The sequence below is a fragment of the Adelges cooleyi genome, unplaced genomic scaffold (assembly GCF_023614345.1).
Source record: "Adelges cooleyi isolate 19-005CV unplaced genomic scaffold, UGA_ACOO_1.1 ACOO_flye_CR_arks_rails_tigmint_CR_PRNA_108, whole genome shotgun sequence".
Classification (NCBI taxonomy): Eukaryota; Metazoa; Arthropoda; class Insecta; order Hemiptera; family Adelgidae; genus Adelges; species Adelges cooleyi.
In genome coordinates this window covers 1,310,792-1,334,243 of record NW_026095761.1, presented here as the reverse complement: position 1 = coordinate 1,334,243, position 23,452 = coordinate 1,310,792, and the positions used below count along the sequence as shown (strand labels likewise).

The 23,452-nt window shown below is 36.5% G+C and overlaps 1 protein-coding gene across 1 annotated transcript in view; it reads right to left on the bottom strand.

The window, feature by feature from the left end:
- Nucleotides 1-410: 410 nt before the first annotated feature.
- Nucleotides 411-23,452, bottom strand: part of LOC126843958 (protein sax-3-like) — a 66,994-nt gene continuing 43,952 nt past the window's right edge. Inside the window, exons 3-18 of the mRNA XM_050581771.1 lie at nt 11,306-11,459; nt 9,518-9,648; nt 9,283-9,442; nt 7,586-7,752; nt 4,939-5,144; nt 4,572-4,872; nt 4,208-4,458; nt 3,741-4,052; nt 3,421-3,652; nt 3,045-3,354; nt 2,810-2,976; nt 2,559-2,724; nt 2,308-2,485; nt 2,098-2,224; nt 1,236-1,387; nt 411-1,143 (exon numbers count right to left, since the gene is read on the bottom strand). Coding sequence (XP_050437728.1) covers nt 988-1,143; nt 1,236-1,387; nt 2,098-2,224; nt 2,308-2,485; nt 2,559-2,724; nt 2,810-2,976; nt 3,045-3,354; nt 3,421-3,652; nt 3,741-4,052; nt 4,208-4,458; nt 4,572-4,872; nt 4,939-5,144; nt 7,586-7,752; nt 9,283-9,442; nt 9,518-9,648; nt 11,306-11,459 — 3,170 coding nt within the window. The 3' untranslated portion in view covers nt 411-987. The remainder of the gene's footprint in view (nt 1,144-1,235; nt 1,388-2,097; nt 2,225-2,307; nt 2,486-2,558; nt 2,725-2,809; nt 2,977-3,044; nt 3,355-3,420; nt 3,653-3,740; nt 4,053-4,207; nt 4,459-4,571; nt 4,873-4,938; nt 5,145-7,585; nt 7,753-9,282; nt 9,443-9,517; nt 9,649-11,305; nt 11,460-23,452) is intronic.

Genomic DNA, 23,452 nt, shown 5'->3' with positions numbered 1-23,452 from the left:
GGTTTTTATCATAACACTATTTTTAATCGATGCAATTTTTTATTAATTAAGACGGTAGGTAAAATTCAAGACGTTTGTAAGAATAAAATTCAATACCTATCACATTTAGTTGTGTCCGTTGAAACCTTTACACGATTATGTTTCGTATCTATTAATAACTGTATTGTTGATCTTTTTTGTTTTATTCAGCTAATTATTTTTTTTTGAATGTGTTCGATTATTATTGAATGTCTAAATACATAGCTGTTGAAATGCGTGTTAACGGTTAATTATTTAAGTTTGAACCGTAAATTATAGTATAATAGTTGTAAGTATATTGTTTTCTGTAAAAGGTCATATTGGTGATAAACGAAAGGACTATGCAAAGTAAAACGATTGTTTTTTTTTTTTTTTTTATAACAAATGGAAGGTTTAATAAAAATGTACACAATAGAAAAATTAATTACATTAGCACTACTTTACAAAATAAATATTAAACAATACCGTTTAAACGCGTGTGTACATATTATCTTATCTTAAACATAATATAACATTACATACTATTGAGTATAAATTAACATCATGTACATTAAAGAGTCTAAAGAGTTTACGTAATTTTGGGTATGGTCGAACCAGTGGCGTGACTACGGTTCATTTTTTGGATAGGGGAAAGAGAGATTACAATTCCAAAATCCCTAAATCGGGATTCACTGGCGAGAGAGCACAAAGAAGCTGACTCGGGGCGGAGACAAGTACAAATATGTTCCCAACGGGGTTAGGTTTTAATCTTTATCTCACAGTCGTTATGGCTTGTTAAGAGCCGCCACTACAGTGCAGCACCTTTTTTCTTTCGCTAATAACTTTCGCCTCGTTATGTTATTATACAGCGCTGTAGTTAGCGCTGCGCACACAACTGTACCGATCACAGTGGGGTTTGACACGACTGCAGTCTATTATCAAATATGATAATAATCGCTAATATCATAACAAAACGCGAATCGGTTGCATTCAAGAAGTCCTGTTGGAAGCGGCTGCTTCGTCGAGCGACCGTTGCACGCTGTTCAGAGTGACCACGTCTGGCGGCATGTTGCAGTCTCTGTTGTAGCCGGCCACGACGGTCGGGTCAACGTAGTGGTAACCGTTTGACGAGCACGTGGTGCGAACCTGAAGAGAGCCAATACGACCACCAATTTGATTAAAATGATTATTTTTTTTTTTGGGTGTCATCTTTTCGACGTAAGTTTCATTGTTCTTACCAAGGCGCGTTGTCGGGACGAATACGGTGGATAATTGTTGAATCTCTGCGAACCGCCGCCTGTTTTGTGGCGAGACACTTCGCTGAACGTTTTCCGGCCGCAACCGCTCAGCACCACCGACACTGGAACACCGTGCACGCTACCGCAATCGTCTGTAAATTAATACCGCACGGTTAGGTTGTATTCTAATGTCAGTCAGGCTGATGAGGTGGGTGTAGATCCATTCCGAGAACACCTTTCGCGTAAACACCTCTGTAGCGTTTGCATAGCCCGGTCACATCGAGCGTCAACACAGTTTAGCCGGCAACAGTACTCGGTGAGTGGATAGTGGGATCGGAAGAGTACAAATAAACGCAAATACCGACGCCGGAAATCTCTGGAGAAATCTCGAAATCCACCGAGGCTGCAATATTAGTTTGCTTACCTCTCAATTAATCGGCACATGGACATTTCTAACGTTTAGCTAAAGTGAAATCATCACTACCCACAGAATAATAATTGTTGAAGTTTCTAACTATAACGGATACAAGAAGCATTTTAAAATCGATTGATTTCAAACCAAGATTATGGACTCGGTTAAAAAATAAAAAATCAGCAGCGTTTGGTAAGTTTTTTTTAAATGTCTATACGCGCGTGACTTGTTTAGTAAGCTTTATATTAGCAACCACTATGATTTCAATCGCCAATTTCATCGAAAACCTAAACGAGCAGAAATAACTAAAGAACGTTTGTAAATTATTATGAAGTTAAAATGTTGATAAAATAGATATGGTATTGGCGTTAAGTTAATATTATTTTGTTCCCTATCAAAGTTAGTCGAACACTGTTGATTATATTATCAATGGTAGTATAATATATTTACCGGCGCAACTTTGGCAATCGTTGTTGCTGGAGCAACAACTGTACCCGCTTTCCGAGTAGACGTTTTGGGCCTGATAAATATTTGCGGACGCATAAGCTGCATCGTCAGAATTCCTTCTCATTTGAAGCTAAAATATTTATAGAAAAATACATAAATATTATACTTGTAAACATATCAAAATATCTAAACAATGTAATATAATATACTAACGTTTCTCGAATTTGAATTTGACACTAAAGTAGTCGTTGCATAAGGGGCTGGTGAAGATAGATCACGATCCTTCAAGAAAGTACTCATAGTGTTAGGGTTGACTTCCGCATAGTCTGCGATTTCTGATAATAATTTTTGACTAGAATCTTTTTCATTATTGTCGATATCGTGATGAGTCCTGGAAGAAACAAAATGGAAACGTCCAAAATGTCTTATTCAATTACATTTAAGCGTGTGTTTAGAAAAATTACCAATTGTGCTTGTGGTATGAATTCGAATCGATAAAAAGACATCTTTGACTGTTTGCCGCGCTGTGTTCGGATTGTAAAAATGCAGACACTTGTCCACGGTGAGCTACGTCTAATGTTGTTTTAAAACCTGATGAATACGACAGCTTGTTGGCCGGGTTCAGCGTATCTAAATATAAAGTAAAATATTTTACATAAACACTAGTTCATGTTGTATAATAATTAACTTTGATAAAAAAAAAAAACGGTCGTACCTCCTAAATGCGATTTTTTGGCATCCATCTGACGGTATCGGACAAAAAGTACGGCGGCAAACAAAAGCAACATTAATGTTATTACACCGGCCATCAACACGATGAACCACGGTTCAGCTACGAACTCCTTCATCTCTTCGTGATTACTAATGTCAGCGTTGAGGTTCCTATTGGAAAACGCCATAATTAAATAAAAACTTTATAAGTCAATAATATAAGTTTAACGCGGACTAACCTTATCTGATCCGTCGAGTCCGTCGGCAACGTAATGGGATCTGTGTAAGGACCTAAACCTACTTTTGTGGCTGCAGCTATCATTACTTTGTACTTGACTCCGGATGTAAGATTGGTTAGTAGCAATGTCGGAGTGCCAGCACTGACCGTTACGTTGCTCAGTACGTCCCAGCTAACGCCTCCTTGGATTATTACTTGGTAACTGGTAATCACTCCATTGTGCGAGTTGTCCGGCGGCGGATCCCATTTCAAGTACACAGAGCTAGAGTTGTATGTTGTCGGCTCAACGTGATGAGGTGGTTTTGATGGATCTGCAATCGATGGTATTGTTTGTTACGGAAAAACTGCTTTTGGTCATTATCCAGTGGGGTACTTACGGTCTTCTAGTGTCTTAGCGGATCTGGAATTCGACGGTCGCCCTTTGATATGTTTATAGAACGGTACCAAAAAGAACACGTAGTTAACCGACGGATGTAATGAGCTTATAACATACGCGCCGGAGAGTTCAGTTGTGTTTGATAAAATTTTCATAGACGTTAAATCGCGGCCGGTCGAATTTCTACTGCGATAGTACAAATAAAATCCGTCCAAAAACTCCCCGTTGAGGATCTGAAATAACCATAAAAATCGTTTTTAGACTTTTGACTTTATGCGTCGTATTATAACATGGTAAATATAATTATACATTTCTACATACCTCCCAAAACAACTTGATTGACGTCGAGCTAACCGTTTTAATATCTATAAGGTCTACGATGTGACCACCGAACAACGTCGACTTCGCTATGGACATGTCGTGGGTAAAACGGTCGTTGTGTCGATACTCCATTGGCAACGTTATGCGGTTAGATAGATGGCTTGGTGGCGAAAGGCCGTGTGAGTTTTCAGCGCGAATCAAAAACAAGTATGACTGGCCGGGTTTCAAGACATTTTGTGTGAAGTGGGTCGAGTGAAGCCTGCGAGCTAACGTCATCCAACCAACATTTTCGCCACACGCAAACATTTCCACCTAGAATTACAAAAATATGTTAGCGGCCATGAAAAAAAGTCGCCCTCTTTCTTCTCAACCGTTTCATAGGCGGGTTTTCATTTGACTGTAATTTCAAATCATTAAGTCTAAACCCAATACGGTAGGGGAATTTAAAAGTATGCGCAGGTACTGACCTGGTAGCCGAGCAAAGGAGACGATCCAACTTTGCCGTTACGTCCCCATGACAATGTCACCGTGGTATCCGTATGGTTGACGACAGCCGGTGTGCTCGGAGCTCCGGGAAATGTCGATGGATCTGGAGACCTAAAGAATCCTACGTTCGGATTCTTGGGGGATTCCATTTTCAATTCGGCACTCCACGTAGCCTTGCCGTTATCCGATGACGCGACACAAGTGTAAATTCCGTTGTCGCTTTTTTGTAAATCTAAAAAAAAACAAAAAAATATTAGTCATGCATAAATGTTACAGGGTTTGTAACAGGGTTGAACAAATGAATCTGCAACGGCGTATTTGCAACGCTCGGTTAGGGTGACTCACTTATAATTTGCAAGGTTCCGCTTTCCGTTATGTTAATTCTACTGGATTCTATGGACAGAGGTGAATCGTCTTTGTACCATGTAATCACTGGTTGTGGACTGCCAATTGCTTTGCATACAAGATTTCCAATCGAGTTGTACGGCAGGGTCTGGTTGGCAGGACCATACTCGATGATTGGCGGCAATGTGTCTTCGTACGAAGCTGCCGTCACCGTCAGGGTAGCTCTCCATTCGTCCGACCCCGCTTCGTTGATGGCCGAGCACATGACTACCATCTGATTATGTTGTTCTTTGCTCACGTTCTGTAAAAACAATAAAGTCATCTATCGTTGGATAAACAAGGTATCTATGCGAGTAGTGTCACTTACATGAATAATGAGGGTGGACACGAAGTCCTTTGTGGCTTCTGCGTGGAATTCATTCCAGCTCTCCTTGGGGAATATCACCGAATCGTTATCTTGCAGAGACCAAAACAATGTGGGTTTGGGGTTACCTCTGATACCGCATTCAAATATCGCATTACTGCCTGCCGATACGTGCGTATCCGCCGGTCTCTGGGCGATAAACGGAACAGCTATGATATACAAAACGAGTAATTACAATCATGATGTTGTACAACAGTTTTATTAAATTATACCGTCGGCTCAAAACCAGAAACTACAATTTATAGTTTTATATAACTACGAAAACTATACGGCGGGACGTCAGAAATATTTCATTGCCATTTGTGGAAAATATAACATTATTAAAATTCTTATTATCGTGCTGACAAAAATCTATACGGACGAACGGACGTTAAAAGCTTTTTCGCGTTATCTAGACTTAAAAGGCGAAAAGGAGAGAAAATAAACTTTGAGTCTATTTTATTATGTCTAAAAACTTTTTCGAATTACTTTTAAATGATTTTATTTTACTTTTACAGAGCTATCGGGTATTGATTATATTATATACGGTGTGAATTCTGACGCGTGTATTATAAAAAACTTACCGATGAATATTTTATTGTATAAATTACTACAATGTACATAAATCGCGATAACACGTTGTTAGTGTTATACAAACTTTGGTGACACTTTTGTCTTTTCCATTCCATTATGATCGATAGGATATTAGTTAAATCACATTTTAAGAATATATTTATATATATATATCAAATCGATTCTCTGTGAATTCGTAGTTTTTTTTTTTTTTTTTAATATATTGGTGCGGAAAAAGGAAATTGACTTCTCTGACCGTGTTTTATTTCCTCTCACTCTGTCTCTCTCTCTCTCTCGATAATGCAATATGGCAAGCGAATACGCACTCGCCGAACAAACTAAAGTTGGATTTTCCTCCGGAACAAACGGCGATAACGGCGGCGCAGTAGTCTATATAGTGGAAAACAAATCAAAATCACTGAGACTTTTCCCACCCAGTCTTGCCTCGTCTAGACCGTAAAATTAATTTGTGACGCCAGCAGATTAAATCGGCGTTAACAACACTATACCACAGTCTGTCTTTGAGACGAAATGCATTTTATTAATATCACGGCGAAACCCTTTAGAAAAGTCCAAGACGATTTCTGCAATGGCATCACACCAATATACACTTGTACATTTGGCAACAATAGCCGTCCACCAAGATTAGTATATATATATATTATATGTGTGTGTGTGTGTATAAAGACGAGCCATTTGATTAACGTGGGAGACGCGCGAGAGCGGAGCAAAACAAAAGCCGCAGAGATAATGGGGAGAATTCGCATTGGGTTGGGTGGTAGTCAATGGTAGGCAGAGGGTGCCTAAGAATGGAAGTTACCGAATTGTTTATATCGTTGTGCGCACGAGTTTTCATCCTCGATACACGAGAGAGGTGTGGTTTTAAAAGCACCCCCGAGCCCTATTTTATGTATATATATATATATTATGTGTGTGTGTGTGTGTTGTCGACAACGGTTGAGTCGGTTCTAAGGTGTGTTGGAGTATGGAAAAAAAAAAACACTGAAAGTTTTAGCCAGACAAAATAATTAAAAGCTTAAAGCCGCCAACGACGGTGTATATGTGTAGGTACACTGATAGAACAAGAGGGGAGAGGACACGAGGAACTGTGTGTATTGTGCGGGTAAAATAATCTGCGGCTGCTAAAAGTTTGCACTTAAAATTCACCGTAAAACTTGCGTGTCTCCTTACGCTGTGGTGGTGGTCTCTTCCACGCGAAAACCAACCCATCGGGATTTAACACTTTTCGGCGGCTGAGAAAACGATATTAAGTAGTACGTATGATTTTTGTGTTTATACGTACACCGTCGTTACATCAATCTGACGGAATACATTTTTTTGTGTTCCGGTGGTCGCTCGCAAATTATGGGGTTTATTTCAAAGCGAGCTCCACTGCCGCCCGTCTGCCGGGTATTCGATTAATTAGCGTTTGTTTGAAAACTATATCGAAATAATTGCACCCCTTTGAGATGTAGTGGCCTTTTAAACGGGAAACGATTATGTTTAAACGTGTTATAACTCCTACGCATGATTTTGTATGCACGCGAAAATGTGTCAATTGTATTTATGAAGTTGAAGGTAAATACGAAATTCCAGTTACGAACGCCCGCTACGAAAACAGTCGGTTAACGCGTACAATACCCGTTCGGGTGACACGAAAACATTTAACGTCGAATTTAAGTCAAACAGTCGCCGGGAACAAATAAAACAGAACGTCAGTCACGTCTACAGTCATTTTGGGAGTTAAACAATAAAACAATAATTCGAAAAGCGCGAAATTTAACGGAACTGCAGTCGCGGACTGATGAAATACAGTAAACAGTAATTCGGAGGACACGAATAAACCTAATCGCAGTCGAATAGTGAAGGCAAATCATGCGCCTTTTCAAGCCCAAACACGTTAATATCTTTCAACAGCAAATAATGTAGCAGCTGCTTATAATTATTACGGCGGTACGTTTTTCGGAAGTCTTTCAATTAAAATCATAACTCGCTGTGACGACCATATATAATATGTTATTTTGTTTTATCTACTTACAGTGCACGGTGAGCGTCGACGCAGCGTTTACTTTTCCCTGATGGTTTTCAGCGTGGCACACGTACTTGCCTTCATCTTCCGGACTCACGTTGTCTAATCTCAAACTGCCGTCTTGCGTTATGTAAACGTGCTCGAACGCATCCTTGTCTCCAGAAAGCTTCTCGTTCCTAAGACCGACGAAATCATTCATCAATCATTTTTTATCGGTATCGTACAATAATGATACATATACATTGAACATCTTGCACACGCCTAACGTTTTGGAAACGTTCATATTGAACATATCCGCACAATCGAAACACGAGGCGCATAAATCCTTATTATTATTATTATTTTGTTTTTGCACACAAGACAATTTATTCACTGTATGGCCGAACGCATCTCAAACTTGGAAACCGACAAAACGGGTTTTTAATATTTCTATAAAAACTCTACTATAGAGTGTCAATAGTTAAGTGCACCTAAGAAACAGAACGAGTTGCAAATGCTGTTGGTTGAAGTAGATTTAGCCCGATCTAAAGTGTTAGGAAACAAAATGTTTGGAGACGGCTGTTATATATCTCGGTTAGATATTTTTGAATTCATGACGGAATTAAAAGAATTAGCAAAGACAAAATAATTGCCACCTCTTGTTAGACTATCAGGCTTTAGGTTAAAATAACCGTGACAAGGGAGTTGGCATATATGATTTCTATACTTGTTTTCAAAATTCACTAAATTTAAATAATAATAATACTAATATCACAATTATATTAATATGATATTTTGTTTTAACGTAGCATTTCGTTTAGTGTTCGTTTTATTAAATTATATTTTATTGAACTGAACTTTACGATGAATACGATTCATTAACTTGCTTATAGCCTCGTCACTTTTTATAAACCATCTGAGGATATGGGTATATATTTACCAACATTGTTTTACTTATTTTAGTTCTATAGAGCTGTTATCGAGTAACGTATTTATCCAGTTTTTTATTTTTATTAAATTGCTTTTGATCCAGTTTTTTTATTTACTCAGTTTCAAAGTACTTTTTTTATGAACATCAAACCGAGGAAGGGAGAGATAACTTTGGCTAGAGGCCCAAGAGGAAAATGTCAAATTTCCCTTGTTAAATCCGTTACTAAATGCTAATGCTCTTAGAGAATCCGAACCTTTGGTATGGTAATTATTTTGGTACAGTAGTTTGCAAAATACATTGTTATATTCCCCATTTTATCGTATTTTTTTTTTTGTCGTGTCAGAGAGCAATTATAACAGATAAATTTACAAATTATAATAATTTGCAATTATTAAATACGAAAATAGCAATAATATAGGCTAGCTATGCAAAATAAAAATACAATTAAGTAAAAAACGTAACAAATTCTGTTCCGGTAAATCGTTACCTTAGTGACAATACCGCGTACCTACATTTTTGATATTTTTCAGGAGGGACTCAAAACCGATTGACTATTATTTCACAATGTGTCTTTTTTTGCAGGTTATGTTAAAAATTGGGATAGGAGATAGGGGGCGAAATATTTTCGGTACTTCAACGAGACACGAAAATGCTCGTTCGTGGTTGCAGAATCGGCTGAAAAACTTTTTTTTTATAAGAAATGTATTTTTATTTTTTTGCGTGAATACGAAAATCGTTTTTATGCGGAATTGTTTCCGTGGACGGGGCCGTGATAAAAAAGGGGTCATGATATTACCTGTAACGATTGGGGCGTATGTGTTGTGTGACGCCGCTGTTGGATATTTTTTTCCACAAAATTTCAGGTTGCGGCTGTCCGCCGATTTTGCATTGCAATTGAACACTGGAACCAGCCATAGCGATGGTGTCTTTGGGGGCTTGAATCACGTACGGGCGCACTGAGCGTAAAAAAGACATTGGAATATTACACACATGCGTTTTAAATTCGATTCCAAACAACGTTTGTAACTCACTTTGGGCGGCTAACACGATTGGCTTGGACTTCCGGACTCCGGCAGCGTTGCTGGCAACGCATATATAAGACCCGTCGTCTTCCGGACTCACGTCTCGTATAACCAAATTGCCACCGTCTTCGATAATCCACCTGCAAAAAAATATTGGTTTTTACTACTATGTTTATAACAATGCTCTTTTGATAATGCAAAAGTCAAAACTTGCAAACGTGTGGCACGCACACGGTTATTCGGTGTATTACTAATAATAATCGATTAAACAAAATATAAAACATAGCGATCGCAATCGCTGTTAATAACTTTCGATAACTATTTTTGTTTTAAACTATTTAAGTTGCATTTACGCGGTAAAACATATATTTTTATGGAGTTCATTTCATGAAACGTCACCCATGATATTTACTAAATATAAATATTAGAGAGAGAGAGAGAGAGAGACAGAGAAAGAAAGAGAAAAATGATTTTTAAATATTTGCAAGAAAGTCACGTTTTCCATCATTATGTAATAACCATAATATAAACCTTCAATGAAACCGATTATTTCAAAAAATAATAATCATGGAATTTTACATAGTGTATTATTAATTTATTATTGTCACAGGTACTATGCTATCTTGTATTTGTCAAAAAATGAGACTGAACATTTTTGCACTCACAGCGATAAGTCAAACTTATTTTTTGAAGTGGAACAAGTATTATTATCTACAAAACAATATTATTTTAATTTTTAAGCAAAATAAAATATTACTTTTTCGTCCTTTTGATTTTTTTTAACTTTGTCTGACTTCAAAGAAACAAGTGGGGTGAATAAATTACAAAATGTATAATTTGCATTATTAAGTTCGAGTGGAAAACAAGTAGTTTCTATTTGAATCCATTACAAAATATCGTACAATTAGGTATAAGAGGATGAATCCAATTAAAAAAATTATTTTGTTAGAAATATATTTTCATTTTTACGAAACGGCTATTTTATTGATAATAAACATAATTGAATTTTGTCCACAGTGTCGTGTCTAGAACTAATTTTATTGGTGTGCAATAATTTATAGTTAAGTTTAGTGAACTAAAAAATAAGTTAATGTATTTTACTTCTTATAGTTGTATTGTTCAATTACAACAGAAATGTTTAACATAAGATTAAAATAATAAATTACATAATACTAAAGTAAATAAGAAATATTTAAATAGAAAGTTTAATGAACTCTGTAGAAGGTGGGGCATATAATTACGATTTGTAAAAAAGTCCAGTGAAGTGCTCAATCTATTACCAAATATAATAATGATCATTGTATGGAAACAGTCTAAGACTACTGTTTATTTCAATAGTTGTTTCTTGTTTGCACTGTTGCACATAACATATTATTTCATAGACCTGTAATGTACTTTGTAGAAAAGCTTATTAAATTAAAATAAAGTAATATTATTAGAAATTAAATTTATCGTTTCCGACTTAAAGCATCACGATGTGTTAACAATAGTGTTGTCAAATTTGTAAAATTCTTATTTTTGATAGTTTTAATTATATTTTTTTGTGCTAACCATGTAGTTGTATAATATGGTTTTGTCAGGTGCGTAGAAGTTAAGTAATATGTTTTGTCTAATGAAAATGTGTATTTTAAAAGCCTTTTTTTAATTATTGTACAGTGTTGTACATATTAACTATACATGGCGTATAAACATGTCTGAACAAGACATATCGGCTCACCCCTCAAACACGTTAGTGCACATTATGACCGGGTGGAATGATAAAACTGTATTAAATACTACGATGGCACAAAAAATTACCTGTTTTTTTCGTCTACCAGCATCGGCTCTCCGTTTTTGTGCCAAGTCACCGAAGGTTCGGGGTGTCCTTTGGGCGGTTCGCACTCCAAAACCACCGTGTCGCCTGACGCCGGGTTCGCGTCCTTGGGATGCAACCGAAAGTCTTGTCTCAAATCTGAAACAGCCAAAGGCGAACTAGCGTTACACCGTGTATACGTCGAACGTTGTATTTCGAGGACCGTTAACGGGCGAAAACTTAGGCGAAGGTTATAACGACGTTACGTTCGGAGCTAAAGAGTAAAAAAAAAAAAGTTTATACATCTGAAAAAATAATAACAGTAATAAGGAAAACAACGTCGTCGCCGTACGTGCTCGCTTAGTGCGCAAAAAACAGGTGCAAACGTTAATACTCCAGCGCCCGACTTGGGGTCCCTCCGCCGGCGTTGTCTTAGGAGCCATAAAAGTTTAGTGCCGCTTTGTTCCAGTGGGCGGGAGGCGGTTGCCGATGCAAATGAGACAAGGGGGTTTCGCCAAGTGCCTAATAAAACAAAGTCTCTTCCCCTTCCCCCCCCCTACAGCAGCCGCCGCCGCCGGGGCCTGTTGAAATATTGTCGAAATCCAAAAATGATCATTTTTTTCCCTTACCGGCTCCCCGGTGCCCAGCAACACGTCCGAGGAGCTTTTCTCGCTCAGGGCTCCTGTATACATGGAGGAGGGGCACGATCACAGTTTTCTTACAGTGTCGCCCTCCCCGCCAAAAAAACCGTGTACGTGTGACCGCGTATGACTCCAACACGAGGGACAAGTAGAAAATGCCAAATAAAAAAAAAAAATAAATGAAAAATGGAAAAGGCCCATCGGCGGCGTCGAGAGCTTCGCCTTAACGATAACGAAGCGTGCACAATAACCAACCCTCGTCGGCTATCCACTTTGAATATCTATGAGTTACGATTATCGGCACTCGGCGTTTACAACCTGAGTGCATGCAAATGCCAAATTATCAACGGTTTGTGTGTGTGTGTGTGTGGCGATTTACGTGCAATCTCTAAGAGGCGACGGCGTGTAAAATGCTAACGAAAAATACCAGTGTATCCGGTTTACGACCGTCTCGTCCAAATCGACTTTGGCTCTTCTTTATGCGGCTCTGTCTCGAATGGCAAATAATTATTGTTGTCGCGTATAATGTCTCAACTTTAAACGCACACAAAACGCGTCTATATTCGCCTGGTTTGGTACCACGTGGGGTAGAGAAAAAAACCGGTTTCCCATATTTTCAGTTTTTATACTCATACTACACATAAAGTTTGTAATATTCGCAAGAAAATCAATAATATCAGTGTATTTCTCGCCCGCCGAACTCAATGAAACCTCAGAAGAAATATGCAGAACGTCTTATTTCGGTCAAAAAACGATTTCCCACTTTAGTAATCGACACAATGTATGCATTTTCTATAAGGATAATTCTCGAGCGGTGCAAATACTCGTACGAGTACATAAACAGTATTAATAAAGAAAAAAATGTAATTATATCAACTGTTCTGTGGTATTCTGAACTGCTGTTGAAAATGAGGTAAGTGTATTATTCAATGTAATGTCTAATGGTACATAAATCATCTACACTTTTGAGCTTTACAATATCCAGAACTGAATAATCCGTAACGTTAAAAGGTTCGCCTTCTTATAGCAAGAAGATAACAGATTTTAATAACCTACTGATTACCTGCTTGAAATATGAATATTATATAGTTTTTTTTAATACATATTCACGGCTATTTAAAAAAAAATATTACAATATACAAACGAAATAAAGTTTTAGCATAAGAACTTTTGTATTTTAATTAAAATGTGCCGTTAAGTTTTCTACAATAAAATATTTATCATTGTGCACTTTTTACTCCGATGAGGGCTAGAGTAAGGTATGATTCAAGTTACATATTATATTGTTTATCATTTTTTAATTATCGGTATTAATATGTAGCTCTATTGGCTAATCGGATTCAGACATGTTAAACAGGAATCTACTGGATATATTTATATTCTAATCTCGATTTGGCAAGCCCGAATTATGTGCTCTTTAAGCCCTGCGACATAAAACCACTATCCTTGACATTAACTGACTAATATCAATGATAATATTTATGCAATATTGAAAATAATTATTGTTTAAATATTATTTAAGTACATATTATAAATTAACAAATGACCATGGAGACGTCGACAACCATAGGTCCCAAGATACAATGCTCATTTTTATTTTCAACTGGTATAAAGTTAAAGAAAAATGTGTACAGCTATAACGGAGTTTGAAAAGTATCTCGGGAGTGTGATATGAGTCAGGTATTTGTACGCTGAGCATTATGTAAATTTTGCCCAAAACTACTGTGGATTTATCGGATAAACATGAAACTATTTTTGTAGTTAAATTTAGCTTGAACAATTTCGGTGAATTTTAATGCTACGATTACCGTATTCAAATGACGAAGTTATTTAAATATTTAAGTAGTCTAAGAATATTTTATTTAAAAAAAAAATACTGCCTCGGAATTTCTTCATTCTGGAAATTTTACTTTTGAAACGTTCATATTTAATTTAATTGTCTAGTTAATGATTGTTTTTTTTAATCATACATTTCCTATGAAAACAGATAATTAATTATTTTAAAAGTATGCGCTCGTATATTTTTCATTTGAATAAAACACATTCTTATCGCCGCTATCTTATGTATGGTATGAGCCATTAAGTGTTAACAATATGACTGTTAATAAACAAAGTCTAAATACCACCGTCCGCCGCGAAATATGGTGTTTAATTATGCTTTAAAATTTTGGCGCGTTAAACGTTTGAAAAAGTCACCCTACGTATTATTAATATTATTGTTTTTTGTCGTACGTACTCGAGCACTTAATCCTTTACTGCACAATGTTTAGGAACAATTAAAAATTTGGCGTTTTCTACAAAACTAAAACTAAAAAAAATTAAAATTTTTTTTTAATTTAAGCAGTATTAAGTAGTACTTACTTAATAATACCCTTCGCTGCATGTTTTATTTTTGTTCGAAAAAAATGCTGTGAAGGTTTAAGTTGTGATTTTCATTCTGGCCCTTATTTATCGGCAATGGCCATACGAATTATTGTCCTTTGGTTGTTTTTTAATAAGCACGTTTACGTGGACGACAGTACGAAAATGAATAACATCCTGCGAGAAGATCGTGTGTATAATATAAACGGATGGCGGTATAATAAATCATTTTGGTAGTGATGAATTCCCGCTCACAGTTACACGATGTAAGTAGCATATCAATTTCAGAGGGATTTGCTCGGGCGCGGCCGTAGTTGTCGCGCAGGTACTTTTTTTTTCAATTTTGACAAAGTAAGACCGATCTGGGACGTGCAGTGTAGTTAATTCGTTAAAAACGACCGGCCGTCCGCGGTGATGTGCAAGCATGAAATTACACGGGTTTCTACGGCTAATTGATGGATGTTTGCCTTGGCCGCCCGGCACGGGCTCTCGGTTAGCTCGCGTCGAACTGTCGTACTTAGGCGTCTGACGGATGGGTAATCGATTTTTGACTAAAAAAACAGGCAACTGTCCTCGTTCGGCGTGTGTATGTGTTTATAACCATGACAAATGACGTGCGATGAAAATGTGTCGCTGAAAATTCATCTTCCCTGTCCTGCCCCCGACTACCCCCCTGGCATGCCTGGTAATTTTAAAAGTTTTCCACGCTCACCCGTTCGTTTCTTCCAAAACGGTTATGACTCTTTCCGCCCGTCGCGCTAATTACAAAACAATCGTACACTTGATTCATGACCCAACATTGCGCCGAAGACGCGGTACCACTCAGCACTGTTGCAAATCAGACGGATCGGATGATGTTTGCCATTAAGCCTCGCACAACAATACCGACGTGACGTGGCCCGCAGACAACAGCTGCAGTCAGTGACGGATTTAGGGAGGGGGAAGCGTGTTAAGTATTATATATTTTTATATCAACATCGTGTAATGACATATTACCATGTAGTCCCCATGTGACAATACCGTTTGAATACCCTTACGAGACTTTCTAAAGGTAATACCTTTATGTACAAGACCTTTCTAAACTAAAAATTATAAATGTTTGCTTACCCCTAATTTATACATTGTACATACCTAATGGAGATACCTATTAGCACAAAAAATCCTAGCTCCACGCCTGGCTGTAAGCACTTATTTTAAGCCCAGACTAATTAATATCTTGGGGAATATCTCAGTGCGCGGATAAGAACACAATTAATATATTTTTTAATATTATAGATTGGAGAAAAACAAGGACTGGAGTGGTTTTATTTTCGGAACAAGCGATAACGACAAATGTGAGGGTGCTAAAGGACCCCCTTACAGTCCCATCGCCGGATTAAGGGTGGAAATTCTTTGATGATTTTTCCATATTTTCCCGTTTATAGTCGAGTCTGGTTTTATACGTTTCTCAGTAGACCTCGGGGAAGTTTTATTACTTTATAGCTTTAGACAGTTAAGTACTACATTCCCGACACGACACCTGTGTTCGTCGCATCGACGAAAAAGCAGTGAGCCCTAGACTACTCTAAACAACGCCTTCGCTCATTTTATAATATGTTTACAAAAATTGTAAAAAGTATTTCTTACGGGCGGAAACAAAGTAGCCGACTATCGTATACGGTATATTATGGCGGTTGTCGATCGCAAGTTTTTAAAATAAATTTTCGGCGTATTACTATACTATACATAGTTTGGTCTGCCTTGGCATTCCACCGTGATATGACGCTCGCGTTGTGTTATTAAAGGCTTTTTCCGCTAAGAGTTCATAAAAGTATTCTCAGCCCGAGCTCTCGAGTGAACTTCAAGTGATGGTTTTTGACTTGGAGTTGCGCTAAAAGTTTGGTCACGTTTTTCTGACATGTCCTGGAAATCTGACAGATCTAATTACTCGAGTGCGCATACCGGGGATAATAATTAAACAGGGTTTCTTTTTGAAACTAGGGCGTTATTAATGTATACCGGTACAGTGTACTTCTCAGAACGAAATGTCTTAAAGAAATGTATACAGTTAAGCATTTAATGGCCATCTGACGTTTTGTTAAAATAATTATTGGATTCCACTAAACTCACAAGCCCGAAATCCGAATTAATGTTGTTTTATAATTGATCATTTTTAGTGTAAGTATCTGAATTAAAGATACGAACCTTCTAAGTGTAACTAGACCTAAATCGATGATGGTGCTAACATTTTGGATAAATACTGTTTTGGAAATTATCACTTTGACTATATAATGAATGAGTTTTTTTGTACCATTGTCATAGTGCTATTCACACAACAAGAATAATTTAATCGACATGGAATTTGACTGAATTCGCCTTAATTAGCAAGAAAAATAAGTTACAGTTCTCAAAGCTAATTTACCGGTAAGAAAATCCACTATTGTTAATCAAATTAGACAGATAAATCATACGCAAGAAGATTTCAATGAAATACTTGTCCGTTATATTTTTAAAACGCATGAACATAATCTGACATGAATATTGTACATAAACAAATGCCGAAAAGAGTTGACTTTCGGTTAGGTATACACCGGCTTTTTGACACAAATCGCCTTTCACCAATCGATTAAGGAAATTACATTTATTTGTATTTTTATAAAACGTTGCGCTCGAATGCCTTGGAAATTCAAGTCGGTCCCGGAGATTTAATTTACACTTTATCCCTTGCAACCCCTAAGACGTTGTACACAATGTGTATAGTACATTTTATTCTATACTATTGCGATATTACTATGTTTGTATCCGAGTCGCTCGAGGAAGTGTTTTTTTTTTATATTTCATTTCCGCTTGACAAATGCAAAGGACTTATGATTTTCCGGAAAACGAAATTATCGTATAACGTTCACACGCACCCGCTTTGTTTACTCTCGGAGGCGTCGACGCAATACTTTATCCTTGTCACACGCATATATTTATATATATACAGATCTAACAAAATAAATATTACCTCGTCAATTCAGGCCCGTCGCCCAAATCGAAAATCGATAATTTTGCTTTTAGCACTAAACGCCGCGCCAATAAAAATAATTGTGTTTGGCTTTCCAATAAATTTAACAACAGGTACTATCGTCTGGGGATTGCTCCCGAACGGCGTGTGTACAGTGTACTTGATCTAGTAAATGGTCCGCTCAGACACAAATGTCAGCAAAAAAGCCGATAAAGTCTTTTTACTAGTATATATTTATACAGGGCGATTCATTAAGGCTAAGACGCTCATTTACTCTTAACAAAATTGCAATTTTGTAGCTTTTTTTTTTTTGAAAACTTTTTTAATGTTATTTTACAATAATATAAAATTACTAAACGTTTATCTTATTTAGTATTTTCCAGAGTTCTATCAACGTTTGAAACTTAAACGGTAACGTACATATTAAGCTAATTTTTTTTAACTAAGAATACTTTGATGGATATTTTGACTGGTCGATAACCAATTGTTATTTAAGTTTAAATTTTAGGACGGGAGGAAAGGCGTGGCGTGTAGTATTAGTTTTGTCTGCGTGCGCAATAGCACTTCACCTTCCGTTCTAAATTTTAAACTTTAGTTACTTTAAAAGTAATATCGAAAAGTGCTTATCGGTCAGTCAAAGTTTTCAACAAATTATTCTTAATCTAAAAAGTGAATTATACTTATACGTTACCGTTTAAGATTTTAAAGATAATAAAGCTCTGTAAAAAAATATGAAATGTTGTCTATTATTTGTAAAATAACATAAAACTAAATTGTCTCCGACAATTGTGTTTTCGAGAAAATGAATTACTTGTCTTTATTGAATCACTCTGTAAATTAAATACGTGCATTATTTGAATCTATATTGTCACAATATTATTTTGTATCTACAATTATACTATTTTAATAAGTAATACCGGTGGTATGGTGTATGTTACAGAAAAAGTATCTTAGACGACAGTCGTATGACAAATCACCAACGATTGGGGGCTCGAAAATTAATTATTTCAAAAACACAGTGCGTGCAAGGAATAGTATAATTATTATTATTTTTAACTTTAAAAACCAAAAATTTGAGGTTTACTAAACTTAATTGTGTATAAATTGTACACAACCGTTATAAATAAAACAAATAAATGTAAGTTGTCCGATGAATTACAAATTACTAAAAAATATTTACAACGATTATATTTGTTTTAAGATCCGTAATCGAAGCTAACTGCTAAGGATACTAGGAGTGCTATTAGGGGCTCAAAGGAACTACAGCTTTTAGACTTACACGCCAACACAGACGGTATCCTATAAGACACTTGTGCCAGGATTTCGGTTTGGGATTTATTCGCACGTGTCCGATATAGGAAAGTAGGATGTTCTCTGACGATGTCTGCGCGGGTCCGACGAGCTCGGATAATTTTTTTTTTTTTACACGGCCATCAACCACACAGCCAAAATAAAATATATACCCACGGGGGTAAATTGAATTACAGAAAATTGAGTTGAGGACCGCCGTCGACAATATATTCTCGTAAGGTCGGAAGTTCAGAAACAAAAGAGGCGACAGCGGTGTGGCGATCAAAGTGATAGAGTGATGGCGGGCGAAGGAGAACAACCGAAGCGGATTTAAATGTGATTGGGCGCGACGGATAAACTTAAATTGTCGACTAACGCGGTCAATAATGCTGTGATATTCCGTGCTGCCTGTATGAGGAAATATTTAGCTGGACGTACACGGTATTATCATATCACGTGACGTACATATACACCGGCTATTGGCCTATCTCGCCCTCGCCGAGTTTGCTACTACGATAGTATTATTATAATACATGTATAAATATATTGGCCCAGCCGACTAATAAACGCGGGTCGCCCCTACTGCAGGGACTTGTAATTTTCATTTTACGACGCCCGACCCATTTGCTTAAGCTCCGCTCGTGTTTTAATTACCGGAGAAAAACCGTTGTACCTACCTACCTGCCTGTGGGCTATTCGTTTAACGTTGCTGTCGCTACATCCTGCGTTTCTTTCATTACTTATGTAGGTATACATGTTACACGGTCTTTGGATAATTATTTTTAATTACTATCCGATTATAAATCGGCGTTAACAACGCGGCGACGACACGCTTAACGCGACGGGACAGCGTAAACGTTCAAGTCATTAAAATGACGCCCACCCACTCGACGTTTATTAAGGAATAAAGTGGGTATAGGCAATTTTTTGCAACATTTTAATTTAAAGCTTAAAATAGTGTGTGTGTGTGTGTGTGTATGTGTCAAAATAGTAATGTTGATTCTTTATTGTCGTTTTTATAGAAACAAAAAATACATCTTTTCTCGCATCAAAATAAGTTTTTCCCGACGTGTCATTGAAATGTTGTAGAATCATCAAATTTTCACAGTTAATAGTAAAGAAGTATATTTGTGCTAGAGACATTTAAAATTTTCGATTACTCAATCCACTAGTTTTTAATAATTTTTGAAAAAATATTTAAAAAACCTGAACTTTAAAAATTCATAGAAACGAAATTATTCAATTTTTCTACGAACACAGAACATTTGGTAAATTTAGAAGTTTCCCAATAACACGTTTTCCCATTGCCACTATACCTACCTATTTTTTTTCAATTAAATAAATATTATTAAAAATAAATGGTTATTTATTCTTTTTTTATTCGGATTTTCGAACGAAATTGATTATTATTGACACTAAAGGTATTTCGTGCGTCAAAAGGACAGTATAAAAGGGACCGAATTTCTTTTATGGGATTACTATTTGACTGACGGCGTTTGTTGGAGCTCTGAAGGATTTCCAACGACTCTGACACTCTTGTTTGATTAAATATTTTGTGCTGTTCTATATATTTTCTTTTGTCGATGTTCCTTACATTATAAATTATAATCGAATCATCGCGACTGTCACCACTTTTACAAAAAAAAAAAAAAATACAATATTAATTTTATTTATATTATTATTAATTTGGAAATGATAAACTAATCAATCGTTTCCAAAATGGTTTAAATCAAGAAATGTGTAAGAATGTCCAACGCATTGTAATAATATTACGGTTATGCAAATATATGTGGAACACACATAAGATGGGCTTAGCGATGATGCAAAAGTCACCAAGTAGATCGACTTAACAATAGTTAAACAAATTTTTAATTTTATAAGTTTTTTTTATTAACTTGTCTGCGGCAAATACAAATTTATATTATAAGACACAGCTGGATACGTCAAGCTTACATTCATAATACATAATAATATAGGAAAAGTAAATGACGGACGACCACAAAAGCTTTACAATATGAATCCGAGCCTTTTGAAGTTATAAATCGTGTGTAATCAAGTACGAAATATACCTATTGAATTCGCTTTGCGTTTGTCCGTTTGATAAATGAACAGTATTATATGTTCATATAGGCCATAGGCGTATCCGCCAAAAGGCTTGATGTTCTACATAATATCGAAAATATTACCATTACTTAGAGATAACATCAACAAACATCCTATGGGCGGTTTTCTTGTACGACACAAATTTCATAATATTATCTATAGATTAAACTTCAACCGATCAATATTGGAATGCTATTATGTAAAGAGACAACCCAACCTCGGGATGTTTCGAAACGCTAATAATATCTCTTGACATTAAATATTTGTGCTGTTCACTTTTCCCGCATAAAGTTTTGTTTGCAAAGAAATGTAATAAAACACTAAGAAGACGTTGGCAATTAAAAACTTATTATCTTTCCGAGTTTCGACTCAAATATCTTGGGTTCATGAAGCACCAAAAGGTAGAGCGATTATTATTGAGAGATTGTCGAGTGTATATAATAGTGATGCAATGCATGATTGGGCGTTCTGTCGTTCAAACGCATCGGGTTCGGGTTTTTAAATAGCTCTCGAGTACACCGTTAAAAGCCTAAGCGAGGATATGGTGAAAAAAACGTGGCGGCAAAAGAAAATTCGATTAGCAAACGTTGAATTTCCAGACGCTCATCTCGGGTCGATCAATCAAAAATGTAATTTATCGCTTCGACGGCTCTTCTTGTTCTCGTGAGGTGTGTTACAATTTGTTTCGTACAAACACACATTCCTATACTAGATACCAGATACCTGGTTTTAACTATTGTATATTGGTCGCTGGACACAATAGGTATTGGCGGTGAAAAATAGCCGCGTCGAGTGGATGGGAAGGCCGCGATTAAACGAGGAATATTCTATTAATAATTTTGTGCAACAATAGTGGAAAAAAAAAAACGAACCGAAATTTTGCATACTTGTCAATAATGCCGTAGAATAATAATAGCTTAAGCCTGGTGATTTACACGCTCGTGCCATCTGCTCGACTTCGGGGAGGTTTGCCGGGTTTCCCTCACAACAATGTGTCGCTGCGGTTATTTTGGCATTCAGCTCATTGTCGCCAGTCTTCGTCCACTGCCAGTAGCCGGCCCCGTTGCATATTTTATTGTGTGCGTTCCAGCGTGCAAATGGGATTCATTATATTATTGTTGTTACATTTATTATTATTATTATTAGCGTGTTGTCATCGTATAACTGTGGCCGGAGCCCGTCAAGGGTGTTATTATCCGTCCGACCACTCATAATAAAAGCTTATTATAAAATAAGCTTAGGTCGTTTACAATGGTTAATGGATTGAGCTAAAGGCAACGAATTATTCCATAGATTTAGATGTTTTTCGGCTTTATCGTACGGGACCTAATAATTTCAACACAAAATTCTTCACAAAGAAATTGTTTTATATTTTATTTTTTTTTTTTGTATGTAACAACGCTATTCCTGGACACGGAGTTTGCGTTTTTGTAAAGGAACGCACTTGCGACAATAGTTTCCGACCAATCGACCAAAGGTAATATTATATTCATACCGACACTGTTCTATATTATTATGTATACATATATTTTGCGCTATTAATATAGTTTTCACTCTATTTATTTATCGACTAAACAAGCAGCAACGAAAACGTTTAAAACTCGCGTGACGCCGTATCAAAAACGGCTGGTTTCCGAGTTAACAACCCTTATTTGATACCTTAATTGAACCCCTTTTGGATATTATAGGCCGGCAGGTAATTACACCTGGTGTATATGGTATTGCGTTTATATCCAATGCGTTTTACCTAAATGGAAAGCGAGGAACGCGGGGGATATCTATTTCGAACCGGAATTAATGTTTGTGTATAGTTTCATTTTTACCGGGATAAAAAAATAGAAAAACAACAAGCTGTCAAATAAGTTCAAAAGAGCCAAAAGCTCCGACTAAAGATAGTTTTGCAAAGAAACGTAAATCACTGATTTATCAATCATTTGGAATACGTTTTCAGGAAAACCAATTAAAACAAATCAAAGAATTAACGAGTTACACAACGTACGCGTTACGCGATAATGCGGTATTTTAATAACTTATACTGTTTTATACATTTATTTTTATCTTTAAAAGATCATAATATTATTTTATTGTTTTTACCGGATGGACAACGATATAAATTACCATCGACACACCACCACCGATTTTCCGTCCGAACAGTAATAATTTATATCGGTTTTATCACGGTGGCGTCGATATAAACGGACTGACAGTGAACATAAAGCGACCGTTAAAATATGTTTATATAACAGAGGCATTAAAAATAAATAAAATGTATTTCAAGATTGCATGCCGAGCCGCCTTTTTAATTAGCGTTCCTCTCGATACTCGAACTAAAAATATATTTTGCGCCGGCAATCGATTTAGCTAAATGTCAACCGAACATTAAGTCCGTTGCCAAAAACACCGAAGCAACTCTTAACCACTTACTCGTCTGCCTTGGCTCTGGTTAACAATGCGACACGGTCGAGGGTAAGTCAACTCGATTGGTATTTCACGACGGAGCCGAGTTTTATAACAGTCCCTATTTTACGTACAAGGTAATACGATACAGTATTTTTTTTCTCTGTAAATCATTTCTTGATTTTCATTTTTGGAAAAACTGTTTGGACACATTAATTATTCGCATAAAATGTGTTTTACTAAAATATCAGCATAACTAACACAGCCATAAAAAATATTACTTATAAGAGGACATCACACACGGCGGCCTATATTTTAAGGCCTTCGGCAATTTTTCACAGTAAAATATAAGGTTATAGTACTCTATAATTATA